Source organism: Apodemus sylvaticus, chromosome 9 (genome assembly GCF_947179515.1).
Source record: "Apodemus sylvaticus chromosome 9, mApoSyl1.1, whole genome shotgun sequence".
Lineage (NCBI taxonomy): Eukaryota > Metazoa > Chordata > Mammalia > Rodentia > Muridae > Apodemus > Apodemus sylvaticus.
In genome coordinates this window covers 20478652-20494468 of record NC_067480.1, presented here as the reverse complement: position 1 = coordinate 20494468, position 15817 = coordinate 20478652, and the positions used below count along the sequence as shown (strand labels likewise).

The 15817-nt window shown below is 41.9% G+C and overlaps 2 protein-coding genes across 4 annotated transcripts in view; both read left to right on the top strand.

The window, feature by feature from the left end:
* Septin2 (septin 2) overlaps positions 1 to 12835 on the top strand; it is a 31705-nt gene extending 18870 nt beyond the window's left edge. For all 3 annotated transcript variants that reach the window (XM_052192444.1, XM_052192445.1, XM_052192443.1), the window contains exons 5-13: positions 880 to 1003; positions 1527 to 1661; positions 1775 to 1892; positions 3587 to 3688; positions 4444 to 4589; positions 6545 to 6628; positions 8750 to 8807; positions 10227 to 10346; positions 10859 to 12835. In XM_052192444.1, the coding sequence (XP_052048404.1) occupies positions 880 to 1003; positions 1527 to 1661; positions 1775 to 1892; positions 3587 to 3688; positions 4444 to 4589; positions 6545 to 6628; positions 8750 to 8807; positions 10227 to 10328 (869 nt within the window). In that variant the 3' untranslated portion in view covers positions 10329 to 10346; positions 10859 to 12835. The remainder of the gene's footprint in view (positions 1 to 879; positions 1004 to 1526; positions 1662 to 1774; positions 1893 to 3586; positions 3689 to 4443; positions 4590 to 6544; positions 6629 to 8749; positions 8808 to 10226; positions 10347 to 10858) is intronic.
* Positions 12836 to 15042: 2207 nt separating this feature from the next.
* The window catches only part of Farp2 (FERM, ARH/RhoGEF and pleckstrin domain protein 2), a 107336-nt gene continuing 106561 nt past the window's right edge, over positions 15043 to 15817 (top strand). Inside the window, exon 1 of the mRNA XM_052193764.1 lies at positions 15043 to 15104. The gene's annotated coding sequence lies outside the window, so the exon portion shown is untranslated. The remainder of the gene's footprint in view (positions 15105 to 15817) is intronic.

Sequence of the window (15817 nt, the reverse complement as noted above, 5' to 3'; positions counted from 1 at the left end):
TCTGTTATCTAAATATAGTTAAAGTATTATATATAGAGAAAATTACAATAGGGATATTTGTTTGTCTATTCTCTGATTATCCCAGCATAAGATACTGGCATTCTCAAATGTTTGTTTTGCTTTACAGTACTTGTCAAACCTAGGACCTTTTGCATGCTAGTCAAATGCTCCACTACTGGGCTCCAGCTCCAGCCACATACATACTTGTTGATAAGGATGGATAAAAACAACCACAATAAAGATGGACAACCTTTTTACCAATACTTTTATATTCTGTTTTTTAAATGAATTCATATATTACTTTCTTTTTGTCTCAAATTCTCGAGAGTTGGTTCTCTGCTTGCACCATATGGGTTGGAGGACCTGAGTTTAAGTCATCAGTAGGCTTGGCCTGGGCACTTGTGTCCAGGAGCCATTTCACTAGTCCCAAAATGGGTATTTTTTTTTAAAAATTTTTTTATTTTAAGATCTTTTGTTTTTAAATCTGTGTTTTGCCTGAATGAATGTATGTGGAGCACATATTTACCTGGTGCCCTTGGAGGTTGGGTCCCTTGGAACTGCAGTTCTAAATGGCTATAAACCATCCTGTCGGTGCTAGAGAGTGAACCTTAAGTTTCTGCAAGAGCAACAAGTATTCTTAACTGCTGAGCCATCTCTTCAGCCTCTCAATGTTGGTATTTTTAATGATCCCAAGAAAACATTAATTTTTAGCACCAACATTTCCCTTGCTGACTCTGGATCTTTTCTAATTAGTGTTTATGTTACTTTCTGAGACCTTCCAAGTCATTTTTCATAAGAATATAAATGATGGATATCTCTCCTGTAGCATGCTACCTTGATTTTTAAGTACATTTTCCATTAAGGTTGTTTCTTTTCTAGAGAAAATTGAAAGAACTGTCCAGATAGAGGCTTCGACTGTTGAGATTGAAGAGCGGGGTGTGAAGCTGCGGCTTACAGTAGTGGACACACCTGGCTACGGGGACGCCATCAACTGCAGGGATTGGTATGAGTTCACAGAGGGTGCAGAGCCTTCAAAGAGTCAAGTACTCTGCGTTTGTTTTCAGTTACTTAATGTATTTACATTCTAGACAGTGTTAGCAACACTTAATGTTGTGAATCTAATCATTTCAAGTTTAAATACTAGTCTCTTTTAAAATAAGGTCTCACTATATAATCTGGGCTGGCCTTGAACTCAAAAATCTCCTGCTTTTCCTTCCTAAGTATTTTGATGACAGGTATGAGCCATTGTGTTCAACCTGAGATTTAGTTTTTATCTAAGACCACTCTCATGAGACCTGAGATTGAAAAGCTAACTGTCAACAAATGCTGTATTATAGACTGCAGCCAGAGGGCAGGTTACTATTTCTATGTCTGTCCCTTCCTTACAGAGTCTTAGTAAGTGACTGCTCTTTACCATTATTTGCACAAGAATTTCAGAGGATAGAATACTCTGTTGCCCTGTTTTGAAGTTAGGGACTGCCTGTGTGAGTATCCCATGGTGATTATTATTGAAATGTGTGTTTTAGTTTCAAGACAATTATCTCCTACATTGATGAACAGTTTGAACGCTACCTACACGATGAGAGTGGACTGAACAGGCGGCACATCATTGATAACAGGGTACATTGTTGCTTCTACTTCATTTCACCTTTTGGACATGGGTAAGTCATTTTATCTCAGAAACCTCTTGCATGTTGTAATATATGAATGAGATGATTTTGAGAAAAAAATTATATGTTCCTATGCTTTCCCTAAATTTGAACATTGTTTTTAGACTGAAGCCCTTAGATGTTGCATTTATGAAAGCGATACACAACAAGGTGAATATTGTGCCTGTCATTGCGAAAGCTGACACTCTAACTCTGAAGGAGCGTGAGCGGCTAAAGAAAAGGGTAAGTAGAAAGGAGATGGCCACCCACGCCTCCTCAGTAGGACTCCCAGCCAGCTGCCCAGGAAGTAGGAGGAAGAAAGATTTCAACTGAGTTGCCAGACGCAGGACAACAAAATTCATTTCTTTTTGTGTATTGGAACTCAAAGAATATTCAGTATTGTAGGGTTTTTTTTTTGATTTTTATTTTCCATCCTCATAGAAAAATCAAATTTGTATAGTTAACACTCTTAGATAAAAATAGCCTCATGAGTAGGATGTGGCTAGGTATAAGGAGCTCCCACAGAGCTGGGCGGTGGTGGCGCACACCTGTAATCCCAACACTCTGGGAGGCAGAGGCAGGCAGATTTCTGAGTTCGAGGCCAGCCTGGTCTACAAAGTGAGTTCCAGGACAGCCAGGGCTATACAGAGAAACCCTGTCTCAAAAAAACCAAAAAAACAAAAAAACCAAATCCAAAAAACCAAAAAAAAAAAAAAAAAAAAGGAACTTCCATAGTACTAAGGTGAATGATGTGACATGAAGTGTTGGCTCTCTATACCTGGGTGGGTTTTTGTTTTTGTAAGATAGATACTGGGGCTGGAGAGATGGCTCAGTGGTTAAGAGCACTGACTGCTCTGCCAGAGGTCCTGAGTTCAATTCCCAGAAACCGCATTGTAGCTCACAACCATCTATAATGAGATCTGATGCCCACTTCTGGTGTGTCTGAAGAGAGCAATAGTGTACTCATACATAAAATAAATAAATAAATCTTTTTTTAAAAAAAAAAAAGGTAGATACTAAAGGCATGTGCCACCATGCTCAGCTCAATATTGGTCAGTTAATGAATTTTGACACTTTGAGACAGAGTCTCACTGTGTAGCCTTGGCTGTTGTGGAACTCACCATGTAGATCACAGTGGCCTCACAGATCCACTAGCCTCTGCCACCAAGTTCTAGGATCACTCTCAGAATTGGTTTTGCTTGCATGATTTACTCCTCCTCCCATTCAGTGACTATGTGAGCCCTGCCTATTGCCCATGAACTTTAGGTGCTTACAGTGTCTCTGTTCCCTGGCTCTTGTCTTGGTAGATGATTGTAGCAATATTTTCAGCTTAGCTGCTAGATTGAGGCTATTACTAGTATTCCTACTACTTTGTATGTTGAAAGTGAGAGTGTATGGTTACTGTTTTTGTTATTCTTACAGACAGAAAAACTCAATTTAAACAATAACCTTTTTAGCTGTTTCTAAAAGAACTTAAAAATAACTTATCAGTTATTTGGCATGGATATACAAATAATTCTTACATATTTTTTGGTGGATTTTGTTTTGGTATTTTTATTTTTATTTTTTTTAAATATTTATTTATTTATTATATGAAAGTACACTGTAGGTGTCAGATCTCTTTATGGATGGTTGTGAGCCACCATGTGGATGCTGGGATTCGAACTCATGACCTTTGGAAGAACAGTTAGTGCTCTTACCTGCTGAGCCATCTCTCCAGCCCCTGTGTTTTTATTTTTTTTAAGATGATCTCACTATGTAGCTCTGACGTATCTGGAACTTGCCAGGTACACCAAACTGGTTTGAACTTACAGATAGGTCTGTCTGTTTTCGCTTCTGCTTCCTGAGTATAATTCTTGTGAATTTCTAATATGAGTTAGCTAGCTAAAATAATATGTACTTAACTAAAATTGATTCTAGTTTTGTTATTGTTCCAGATTTTGGATGAAATTGAAGAGCATAGCATTAAAATCTATCACTTACCTGATGCAGAGTCAGATGAAGATGAAGACTTTAAGGAACAAACTAGACTCCTCAAGGTAAGAGGTAACTTCAGACATACAGTATGAACAGTTCTTGTTCCCTGCTTTCTTCTGTACATATTTTAAAAGGCACATTTGGCAAAGAAAGCTTCACTGACAGAAGATTGGGGAGGTCATATTACAGTAATATATTTTGGTGTATATATCTATGAAAGTTGTAAGGATTGAAATGTCATTCATTGTAGGCTGAGAGCTGGCTCAGTGGGTAAGTAAGAGCCATCTCTTACCACTCTTACAAACTCTTCCAAAAGACCAGAGTTTAATTCCAAGCACCCACATAATAGCTTACAATTGTCTGTAACACCATTTCCAAGGGATCTGACACCCTCAGACCAATGCACATAAAGTTAAATTAAATAAGTCTATAAAAGAAAAACGATAAGAAAAGAAAATGTCTTTGCAGAATTTGCTTGTTTGGATTCTGTCCATGTGAAAATAACTGGAATATGTAAGTAAAATGTGTTTTACTTAACTCTAGCACTCAGTCAGACATAGTTAAGGCCAGGCATACTAGCATACCCATTCAATATTAGTACTGGGGATGCTGGGAGATTCAGAGGCAGATGATCACCATGACTTTGAGGTCATTCTGGTCTGCATAGCTAATTTCAGACCATCTATTACTATGTATTGAGACCTTTCTCAAAACAAAAGTAACAAAGCAGCTTTATAAACAGCAGTGAACCATTTCAGCATGCATCTTGGTTTATAGTGAACGTTGGTATTCTCTACCACTTTGTGTTTTTTTCTAGGCCAGTATCCCATTCTCTGTGGTTGGCTCCAACCAGTTGATTGAGGCCAAAGGCAAGAAGGTTAGAGGCCGTCTCTACCCGTGGGGTGTTGTAGAGGTGGAGAACCCAGAACACAATGACTTTCTGAAGCTGAGAACAATGCTCATGTAAGACATTTGGTGTATTCCCTAGGGCAGAACTTAACATGAAGAGTAGGCCATTCAGAAGCTATTGCAGACTGATAAGAACATTAGGAGTTGGGACTGAGGCTCTTTATTGGTATTGGGGCTCCGAGTCTCTCTGTTGAGTCTTTCTCCTAGGACTTGGGTAGGACTTGCCCTTCTTTCTTGCTGTCCTCCTTTTAAATGAATGTATACTTTTTAAAAAGAAGATTAGGTGGTGGTGGTGCACACCTCTATTCCCAGCACTCAAGAAGGCAGAAGCAGGCGGATCTCCCGAGTTAGAGGCCAGCCTACTCTACAGAGTGAATTCCAAGTTCCAGAACAGCCAGGCTACACAGAGAAACCCTGTCTGAAACAAAACACAGAGAAAACAAAAAAGGATTAAAAACAATACACCTCTTTCCTTTTTAAAGTATGTCTTCCCCTCTTGAATAGTTTTTACATTAAGGGTGATGACTTTTGATAACAGTATGAAAAAAGGGATATAGCATGTTGAACTCTAAATATTTAGAGAGGAATGAAATGGGCTTGAGATATGGGTCAGCAGTTAAAAGTGCTTGCTGCCACTGCACCCATGTCAGGTATTCAAAAACTACCTGTGACCCAGTTCCAGGTGACTGGACACCCTCTTCTGGATAGTACAAGCACTTGAACACACATGTATACAAACAAAACAAGTAAAGACATTCTGAGATGATAGTGTCACAGTTAAACATGGAACACCTACAAGTTAGCACGTCTAATAGCAGTTGTTAATAGAGGAAATCAGGGCCTATGGTATCATGGCTATTGCCTAGCAAACAAAGCGAGAGCCCTGGGGTCTATTAATGCTACAGTCTGTAAATCTTAGCTTAGGAAACTGTGTCAATTACCTTAAGACTGTCTTGGTCTAGTTCTCATTGTCATAAATATGGAAGTCCATTTGTCTCTTTCTGGAAACTAGAATGTTAACATCTGGTGAAGTTCTCCTATGTTAAAATGAATTGGGATATTACATGATTAGGCAACAGATAACCTATTTTATTTTTATTAGCATGTGATTATACATATTTTGGGGTATAATGTATTTAACACTTAGTGTATATACTAAACAATTTGCTTCTCTCCGTTACTTGTTCGTGAAGCTTTCAAGCTTTACTCTTCTACTTTTCCGTACAGTATACTTTAATGATAAAAATTCAAAATAATCTGAATAAACTAATACTTTGATTAGTTAAATTACTGCTTACTTAGGCTGTTCACTGAATGAGAACCAGTATGATGTTGCCATCTTAAGTTATTACATATGTAGCATAATAGTTCTGAGAGTGTTTAAGACATGCTTGTCTGCGTGCTGAGCTGGTGGCTGTCCTAGCCCCGTCCTTTCAGAGACTGGTAGTATTGCTCAGGAGGTGTGATATTTCTTTGTTACGCAAATTGTACCTGTCTTAAAATGAAGAAGATCCAACTACCTTTTTATCTACATTCACACTATTTCCCTAGATCCTGAGTCAACAGGAATGTATTGTAATGTCCCCTACACATTTTTAAATTCATAATATTTAAAAAAAAAAAGCCTAGGCAGAGACCTATTAGAATTCTATATTTTTTAATAAGATCTTATAGAAAATTAAAAAGTATGTTTTATTTCAGTTTTCGTTTACCAAAAAGTCTCCTAAAATCTCTTATGTGTCCACATCCCTCCAGTGGTAATGGCTTTGTAGTGTGTCCTGTAGCACCTACGGCAGTGTCAAGGAGAAAATATTCTATCAGGGTCTTAGTGCCATAGCTTATTGTGGTTGCAAAGGAGCTCACTTGTCTTCGGCATCTTACCTGAGATTACAGCAAACTGGGCTCTAAGTGCTGGCTTCTTTCCATGTGTTCCTCACGAGGCTGTTGCTGTTGTTTCCCACGAGACTGCCACATCCTGAAGCCTCTGTCGCATTCCTTCTCTTTTTCAGCACCCATATGCAGGACCTACAGGAAGTGACCCAAGACCTTCACTATGAAAATTTCCGTTCTGAGAGGCTGAAGAGAGGTGGCAGGTTGTCACACTGTCTTCCCAGTATTATGTTCCTTGAGTCACACTCTCCTCCTGTCTTGAACTTCTTGATCGTAAAACTACATGTGCTTCCTAGTCAAACACTGTTAAAAGAATATTGCTAATTCAGTCAAGTGGAGGTGGGGCACAGGAAAGAGACAGTCATAATGTGCACATCAAGAACAAGTTCAGAGCCAGGCGGCGGTGGTGCACTCCTTTACTCCCAGCACTTGGGAAGCAGAGGCAGGTGGATTTCTGAGTTTGAGGCCAGCTTGGTCTACAGAGTGAGTTTTAGGACAGCCAGGGAGGGCTACACAGAGAAACCCTATCTCGAAAACAAACAAACAAACAAAAACAAACAAACAAAAAGAACACGTTCAGAGGCTAGAGAGATTGAGGCGAGAACACTTGCTCCTTTTGCAGAGGACCTGGGTTCAATTCCCAGCACCCTGAAGGTAGCTCACAGCTATCTGTAACTCTCAGTTCCAGGGTATTTGATGCCTTCTTTGCATATTTGGATACCAGGCATGCATGTGGTGCATGGCTTTGCACCAAGTAAATAATAATAAAACAATTCTTTTAAACAAACAGCTTCAGATGGAAAAGCCAGAGGCTTGTACTGGTACTTTTGTGGAAGTATTGCTGTATTTATAAGTAAACGATGGGCTTGCTTGCCATTGAGAGCTAGGGAGGGTCAGCTCACCATAGGTGTCCCTGAGTAACAGCTCCGTTCCCTACATTCTGTCTGGCAGGATCCATTCACTTTTTCTCTTTTGCTGTCCTAGTGTATTTGTATGATGTCCTAGTTAGGGTTTCACTGCTGTGAACAGACACCATGACAAAGGCAACTCTTATAAGGAAACATTTAATTGGAGCTGGCTTACAGGTTCAGAGGTGCAGTCCATTATCATCAAGGAGGGAGCATAGCAACATCCAGGCAGGCACGGTGCAGGAGGAGCTGAGAGTTCTACATCTTCATATGAAGGCTGCTAGTAGAATACTGGCTTCCAGGCAGCTAGGATGAGGATCTTGAAGCCCAGGCCCACAGTGACATACGTATTCCAACAAGGCCACACCTCCTAATAGTGCCGCACCCTAGGCTAAGCATATACAAACCATGATATATGAAATGTGTGCTTTGTGACCCAACTGCATCTGAAAAACCATGTCTCTAGGAAGCTTATAAGTGCCTATAACTTCAGCTCCAATGGATCCAACAACTCTGACCCCCCTCCCCACACACACACCAGCATTCATATGCACATATTCATATATAGACATACAACACACAAAAATAAAATAATTTTTGAAATATTGCTAATTTGGAAATATTATGTTAATTAAGAAAGGCTTTTACTACATACCTGTTGGTGTCAGTGAGCTTTCTTCAGTTCTGTCTGCCAGGCTCTGTTCATTCAACTCCTGACTTCTTTAGGTGTAATAGTATTTATTATTCACAGTAGAGTCATAAAGGGGAACTTACCTAAATCAAGACCCTTCTTTGGGTTAGACCTGCTATTTTTGGCTCTAAGACAAAGTCATTTCAGTTTACAGAAGTAGCTGAATTTCCAGTTTCATGTTTTGTCTTTTTTTTCCTTCCTTGTGTCCTCTTAATTATCATGTCTTTAATTTAAAAAGCCTTAAGTGAAGGGAACCCTTCCCCCCACACACACACAGTGGGGCGCACCCCTCATACCCTAGATTAGGTACAAACCACACCCAAACACCAATTTTCACAGAAGATGAAGCTGTAAAGAAAAGTAAAAGTTTCTGCTATCTGGCTTCAGCCAAAAGAGGAGGTCTGGATTAGAATGGGCTCAGATGCTTTGGCTGGGCGCGTTTGAGGGCGTGGCTTCAATGCTTTGATAGCTAGACATTAACAGTCAGCCTTAGGAATGAATCTGGCATAAGGAAGTGTCTGAATACGGGAATAGACCTGGATGGAGAGCTGTAGGGATGGAATGTATGGTTTGCAAGGGAGTGGGAGAGGGAAAGGCCTGCCAGAGCCGCGCTTCAGTGAGCATGTCAGTACAGAGTTCTTCAGAATTCTAAAAGGGTTTTTGTTATCTCTGTTCAGAAATACAGTATTACAGTATTAAAACTTTAATTTCTTTTTTACCCTTAGGAAAGTAGAGAACGAGGACATGAATAAAGACCAGATCTTGCTTGAAAAGGAGGCTGAGGTAAAGTAGAATAATTTTATTCTGGAATCTATAGCTGTTTTATGTCTAAAAATTTCATAGTTTATTATAGTTTTTCTTTTTCCTTTTTGAAGCATTGTTCTCTAGTCTTTAAAATATATGCAAATACATAGTATACGTATTTTAAAATGTATTGCCTCATTTGATCTCAAGTAGCAGTATAGCTAACAATAGAAGGTAGTATGACATGTTTTTTTTTATAAACTGTTCAAAAGACTTTTCCCCTATACATAGATAATAACCAATTGGGAAGCATAATGAAGCTGCCATTGCATTCATTACCAAAAATAGGGTAGAAATAGATAAGACTCACTTGGAAGAAGAAATGAGAACTTGCCACTAATAAGATAGTGAAGGTTAAAACATGACATTGTGGATAGGACAATTAAATATAAGAATTCAGTTCTCTAAACCTCCAAATTTAGAACCATGTGATAAATACCCTAGCAAAGTGGTATTCTTTTCTTTCCTAAGGAGTGTTTGGTAACGTTATTGTAATGTTTGAGGGAGTAAGCAAGCATGTGATGTGTGTGCACAGGGTGCTCATTGACAACTGGACTACAGAACAGTTGATATCCAAATAACCAGCTAGCAGTTGATCAGGACTAATGAAATAGTACTAATAAAAATGGTGCAGTTTATTCAGTGGTGATGTGGTCACAAGGGAACATCCTTTTTAAAGAAAAAGAAGTAATTTCTTTGACCAAATGAATTCTGTGTGGATAAGATACTTGTAATAACCATAAAGCCACCTGAAGAACACGTGAGTAAATAGTTTAGAGTTCTTGCCTGCAGCCTCTCTGAACATATACAAACCTCAGTGGCAATGATTATTAAGGAGTCCCAAAAATGGATGTGGGTCAGTTGGTAGTGCTCATCCAGTATTCAGGACCACCACCACCACCACCCCAGGTTCAAGCTCAGCAAAGTATAAACTAGGCGTGATGGTTAATCACTCCTATAATCCCAGCATTTGGGAAGTAGAAATAGGAAGAGTAGGAGTTCAGAGTTATCCTCAGCTAAATAGGAAGTTTGAGTCTAGCCTGAGCTAATAATATGTCTCAAAAATAACAAGAAATTGATAAGGGTAGCTAGCAGTGGGCAAAGTATTGTTTTCATTGCTAAGGCCTTGTTGCTGAGCAGAGCTGATTCATCCTTTGTGCTTCCAAAGGCAGGCTTTCTCTTGCCTCATTGTCTTGCTAGTCTTTAACTAGTACTTCTGTTTATTGATAATTTCTGTCTCACTTGAATCACAGATTTTGTCATTTCATGGATTTTTGTAAATTGATTCTTTTATATTGGTTTATATGGTTTATTTGAACATGTGTTTGAGAAAAGCAATAAAATCTGATTGTCAAGAATCACAACACCAACATTGTATCTGACATGCACTGTTCATAGCTCCGCCGCATGCAAGAGATGATTGCAAGGATGCAAGCACAGATGCAGATGCAGATGCAGGGTGGTGACAGTGACAGTGGGACTCTCGGGCACCATGTGTGAGGTGGAGTTTTCATATTGGTAAGTTAGCTATTTGCTGTATTAACCTTTCATTGAAATCAGAAACTATTCTCTGCTGCCACCTACTGTCTAGTAAAGATATTCCTATTTTCTAAAGTTATAAGTATGTTAAAGAAAAAAATTAAAACTTTTATTAGTCATAGTGTTGGAAACTCCTTAGTATTGGAAACATCTTTAAAAAGAACTTTCTTAATTTATTAAAATCTTCTGCAGATGAAAAAAAGTAAAGAGGCCAGAAAGAGGAACCCAAGTCACATAGATAAGGACCCTGCGGCAGACGGCCGGCCTCTGTGCTGTGACTACAGAAAAGTGGCTTGTCACTTAGATTTGTGATGTGACAATTGTGAACACTTTTCCGTTTTACAGTGCCTGCTGGCCTCCATGAATCTCCTAAGTGGCCTCTTGCTTTAGTAAACTGTTCTGTTTATGCCTTCGTTATGCAGAGTGGGTACTGTGGCATTCAAACAAACAAAGGCATCTCTTCCATTTAAATTGTTTTGTCTTCTCTCCAGGAAACACTTGGGGTAAGAAGGAAGTCTTCTGATAAGAGTTACAGCATCAAGTTTCTTAGGCCTGTGGAAGGGCCTGTCCTCACTGAAGTGCCTGTGTCTGCCGGTTCCGTTCTGTTCTGGTTTTGTTTTTTGTTTTTGTTTTTAAACATTTGATGGTTTTGATTTTTGGTTTTATTCTCTTTTCTTTTCCTTCTTTCTTTGCCCCCACCCCACCCCCCAACTCCCTTTGGTATGAAGTACTTTAACATTTATATTTCATTGCTATGTTAAAACTGATATTTTATTCCTCCTGGAGCCACTGTTAGAATTTATTTCTAAAAACCAGTCAACATGTATACTTTTAATAGTGAATTTCTTCGATATAGCTGGCCTGACTAATCACTGACAAGTACTCTTTGATTTCTGTCTAGACATTTTTGTTTGCTCAGAATGTTCCTGTGTGGTGGACATGATGTACCTGTGACAGAAGTGGTTGTGCATACTTGGTGGCAAGATACTTGCTTATTAGAATGAAGTCACACTGTTAACTTTATATTTGTACAGAACACCTAAAACCAATTTTGCTGCTGTAGTTCATTCGGTTAATTCATCTGCACAATTATCTGTTAATCAGGTAGAACAGAAGAGAGTTATCTAATGAGATACATTTTATACTTAAATAGCTTTTAAAAAGCTGGATTTCAGGGTTGACTTTTAAGAGCTCTGGATTCTAGTGCCAGATCATTTTCAAACCTCTGTAGAGAAAGCTCACTACAAGGATGCTGATTATGCTATGCTGTGGAGAGAACCAAAGCAGCTATGAGCTCCAGCTTCATATCTAACAAGACTCTAAAAGGAAGAGTCAGTAAACTTTTTACTCAACTAAAAAGGCAATACTTTTTTAAAGAAACCAAAATGTTTATATTTTATACTGCACTTTAACGTACTTTCTATAACTAGGTGCAAAGGGTCGGCCATAGCAGTGGAAATCCTAGTCCTTGGCTGGCCTGGACCAAACCCAGGCTTGTGACTGGGTGGTAGGTGCTCTTGCACAAAAAGCCACTTGAAGCCCAAATGCCTGCCAGGGTTTCCTCTAACTCTTCCCCTTTCCAGTGATTCTTCTATTGAAAGGAGACTAGCAGTACTGGGTTTTTCTGTACAGACTGTCTCATCTGTTTTCAGGCACTGCCATTTCCTTCAGTTTGTGTAGTATAACTGTCTTCGCGGCATGGATGAAAGTCTTCTCAGATCTGTGCCCCAGGCAGGCGGTGAGCAAAATCATGCCTGGTTTATATTCTGGCACTTCCCTCTTCTACCATGTCTTCTAATGTCAGTCAGTGGCCTTAGAAAGGGAGGGGCAGGTGAGGGAGGCAGGGTGTGGGAAGCAAAGCCAGTGCTAGCTGGGTGCTCTCGTTTGCTGCAGGAGGAAGGGCTTGATTGATGATGAGGCGAGGATTTACATTTAATTCAGGCCAAAAAATCAATAGTACTAATCAGGTGAAATTCAGTAAAAATGGTTATTTATACATTACAAGGAAAAATACATTTGCTCATGTTGCCCCTTCACATCACATCACTGAGAGTGGTCAGGGAAGTTTACTGTGTGAACTTCCTACCAAGAAAAGCATCAGTGACTTCAGAGTGTACCCATGCAGTCCTTTGTTTGGCTTATTTTGATGTTAATTTTATTGGAGAAAGATTTAAAAACAAAAACAAACAAAAAACAAGGAATTCCCAAGCATTCAGTGTGAGTCCCGTGTTTGTGAGTTAAGGGTGCCACTTAGGGCCAGCTGACACCTAAGGATGGCAGTGTGCATTGTGAGGTCTTGCAGCCACAGTTCTAATCCCTTTCAGTTTTACTGCGTTTGCTAACAAATACCTAGTCTTTCACTAAGAAGTAACTTGTACTTGTAGAAATGTATTCTGAAAACATTTCACACTTCAACTTTGTATCCATTTAACCCTTTTTCAATAAAGCACTATCGTTTAGATATTAAATGAGTAGTCCTCTTTTTGAGTAAGGGTGGGGTCCATTGGGAAGATTCAAGACCCCAATTATAACTGTATGTCAGAGCAGGATGTTACTTGTATTAATAGCAGGATGTTTTCATCAGAGATAACCCCCAAAATGCTATAGCTGTACAGAAGTGTGTACAGGTTATTTGGTAAAATGGACACTAAGACTTCCTAGGTAAGTTTACTAACCAGAAAATGAAACAATTGTTAAACAGGGTGGGAAGTAAAAGTGATCCAAATGTGTTTCTACTTCTCCACATTTGTAAGAAGAGAGGTAAATTGGGAAAACAAGTGTCTTAATTTTTTAATATGCTTATTTATGTATTGGTTGCAGTTTTTCTGTGTGTTTGAGACAGACTCACTTTGTAGCCTGGGCTCAACTTTTATGTAAATCAGGCTGGGCTCCAACACAAAAAAGTCACTGCCTCTGTCTCCAGAGTGTTGAGATTAAAGGGGCATTCTGTCATGCTCAGGGTTTTAAGTTTTTTTACCTTTTTATTGTATGTGTATGAGTATTTTGCATGCATGTTTGTACCATGTACATACCTGTCGCCCAAGGAGGCTGGAAGAGGATGTCAGATCCCCTGGAACTGGAGTTACAGACAGTTGTGAGTAGCCATGTAGGTGCCAGGAACTTAATTTGTGTGTTCTGGAAGAGCAACCAGTGCTCTTAACTGCTAAACCATCTCCCCAGCGCAGGAAAGTGACTTTAAAAATCTGAATTTGCTCTGGTGAGATGGCTTAGTGGTTAAGAGTAATTGCCACATAACGTGATCAAACCTGAGTTTGATCCCAGGACTCATAAGGGGGAAGAAGTGCGCGCGCGCGCGCGCACACACACACACACACACACACACACACACACACACACACACGTTTTATAAAAACCTGCAATATCAAACTATATAACCTAAAACTTAAACCTACTCTGGGTGGCTGATCAACTTCTTCGGCTTGGCCTCACGCCCGTTTGTCAGCCTAACCTCTGGATTAACCACCGAGTATCATTGGAGACTTTCTCATCCTCTTGCTTTCTAAGCAGTGTACCTAGGCAGTGAGGCTCCTGCTATCTGAATCATTAGGTTGCTCCTGTCCATCCTCATTCTTGCCTTGTCCAGTCCAGCTCCTTTTCTTAATGATTGACATCACACTCAGTGGCTGTGGCTGGGATAGCCAAGGTGGTGGAGAGAGTTGGGAAGCCTACGAACATTGCTGACTTAGCCTGTGCTAGGTTGCCTTGGGGAAGCAGATGCCCTTCGTGGGCCGAGGCCCTCCCTGCTTTCTTAGGGACATCTCACCAAAGGCTAATGCTCAATATGAGTCCCTTGGTGCCTGTGTGGATTTATTAAGCCTAGACTATGATTCAAAGGGCTGGCTCCCTGCAGGGCCATTCAATTAACCAATGGAGGAAGACAGTGAGGTTGCCGCAAGTCAGAAGTGGAGGGACCAGAATCCCCAGTCTCACCATTTTTGATTTCCAGAAAGCCTCAAATCCAGAAAGGAACTGTGAAGGCTTCGAGGACTCTTAGCGTAACCTGCCTCCAGTACAGCACCTGAAAAGCGATTCTTTAGGAACATCTGGTGACTACAGACCACGGTTCTGCTATTCCCAAGTTGGGCGCGATGGATAGGAAAGGAGACTGGTAGTCAGGGGACCTGACCAAGGATGTGAATGCCAGAGTAGTTCCACGAGCTTGAAGTCCAAGGCCCTACCCAGAACCCAGGCCGCCCAGCTTGCCAAAGCCAGGCTGTAGGCTGAGACCCGCCCGTGTGACAAAGTCCCGCCCAGGCCTACGTAGGCCCCACCCGCGTTCCAGAGTCCAGTTCTGGGGTAGTCTTCCCGTTGTTCCAAAGCTGAGTCCAAGACGGAATCCTCCCGCCACTGTGCCAAAACGAAGACTTAAGACCAAGAACTCGCGGCTTTCCTAAGTCCCACCCAGCGGAGTCCTCAGGTCCTAAAGCCCCTCCCGAGGCTGGGGACGTGCACAGCTCGCCGAAGCCCTGTTGCGCCCGCGGAGTTGCTGCTCAGCTTTGCCTCTGACTTTACGGGCTCCCTCGCCCCGCCCTGCCCCATGTGACCACCAATCAGAGGACCCGCCCGCAGGCCAATCGGCGGTGCGTCCGCGGGGGGGGCGGGGCTGCGGCGGACGCGCGGCGGGGGCGGGGAAGCAGCAAGCTGTGGGGATCGGGCGGCGCGGGCGCAGGACGTGGAGGAGGCCTGGCTGGCGGCGGCGCAGGCCGGTGTGGCACGGTGAGGACGCGGCGGCGGTGGGCGGGGGAACGGGGCGAGCCGCGCAGGGGCGGTGGGTCTGGCGTGGGCCTCCTTCGTTGGCCGGACGTCGGCAGAACCCGAGCCGGAGCAGGCCTGAGGCTGGCCGTCCACCAGAGAAAGTCCACGCCCGGCTCTGAGGCCTTCGTGAGGCGCGCCAGAGTCCGAGTTTGACAACACACGTCTGGGAACGGCCTGTCGGTGGGGTCGAAGGGAGGGAGAGGCTCGGGTCCAGCCTGGGTGACCGCCGAGGACTGACCGGAGGGTTGCTTGTGTACGTGGGCAGTTCGGGGAGGGCTGAGAGCTGCAGAGCTCCGGGGAGCCAGGCTGTCAGCCGAGGACTGAGGGCAGGACCATCACACGTGGAGAGCCGCTGTCGAGGAGGGGGGTGATCAGAGTCCGAGCGTCACTCCTGGACGACACTGGGTGTCCTGTGGAGGGTTAAGGGCCACAAGACTGTCCTGCTGAAGACCACCCCCACCCCCAGCCCAGCGCTCAACAAAGCACCTTGGGAAAGTAGCACCAGGAGCCAAAGTGAAAGCCCAGAAGGGCAATCTTTTTCTTCTCAGCCTTTCCTTCAAAACTGAGAATCAAGGGTTAATTAATGTTCTTACTCTCCTAGGATCTAGAAACAGTACTGGGCCATTGCTCACCCCACATTATAAGCACCTTTGCCATTTACACACGTGGCAGTG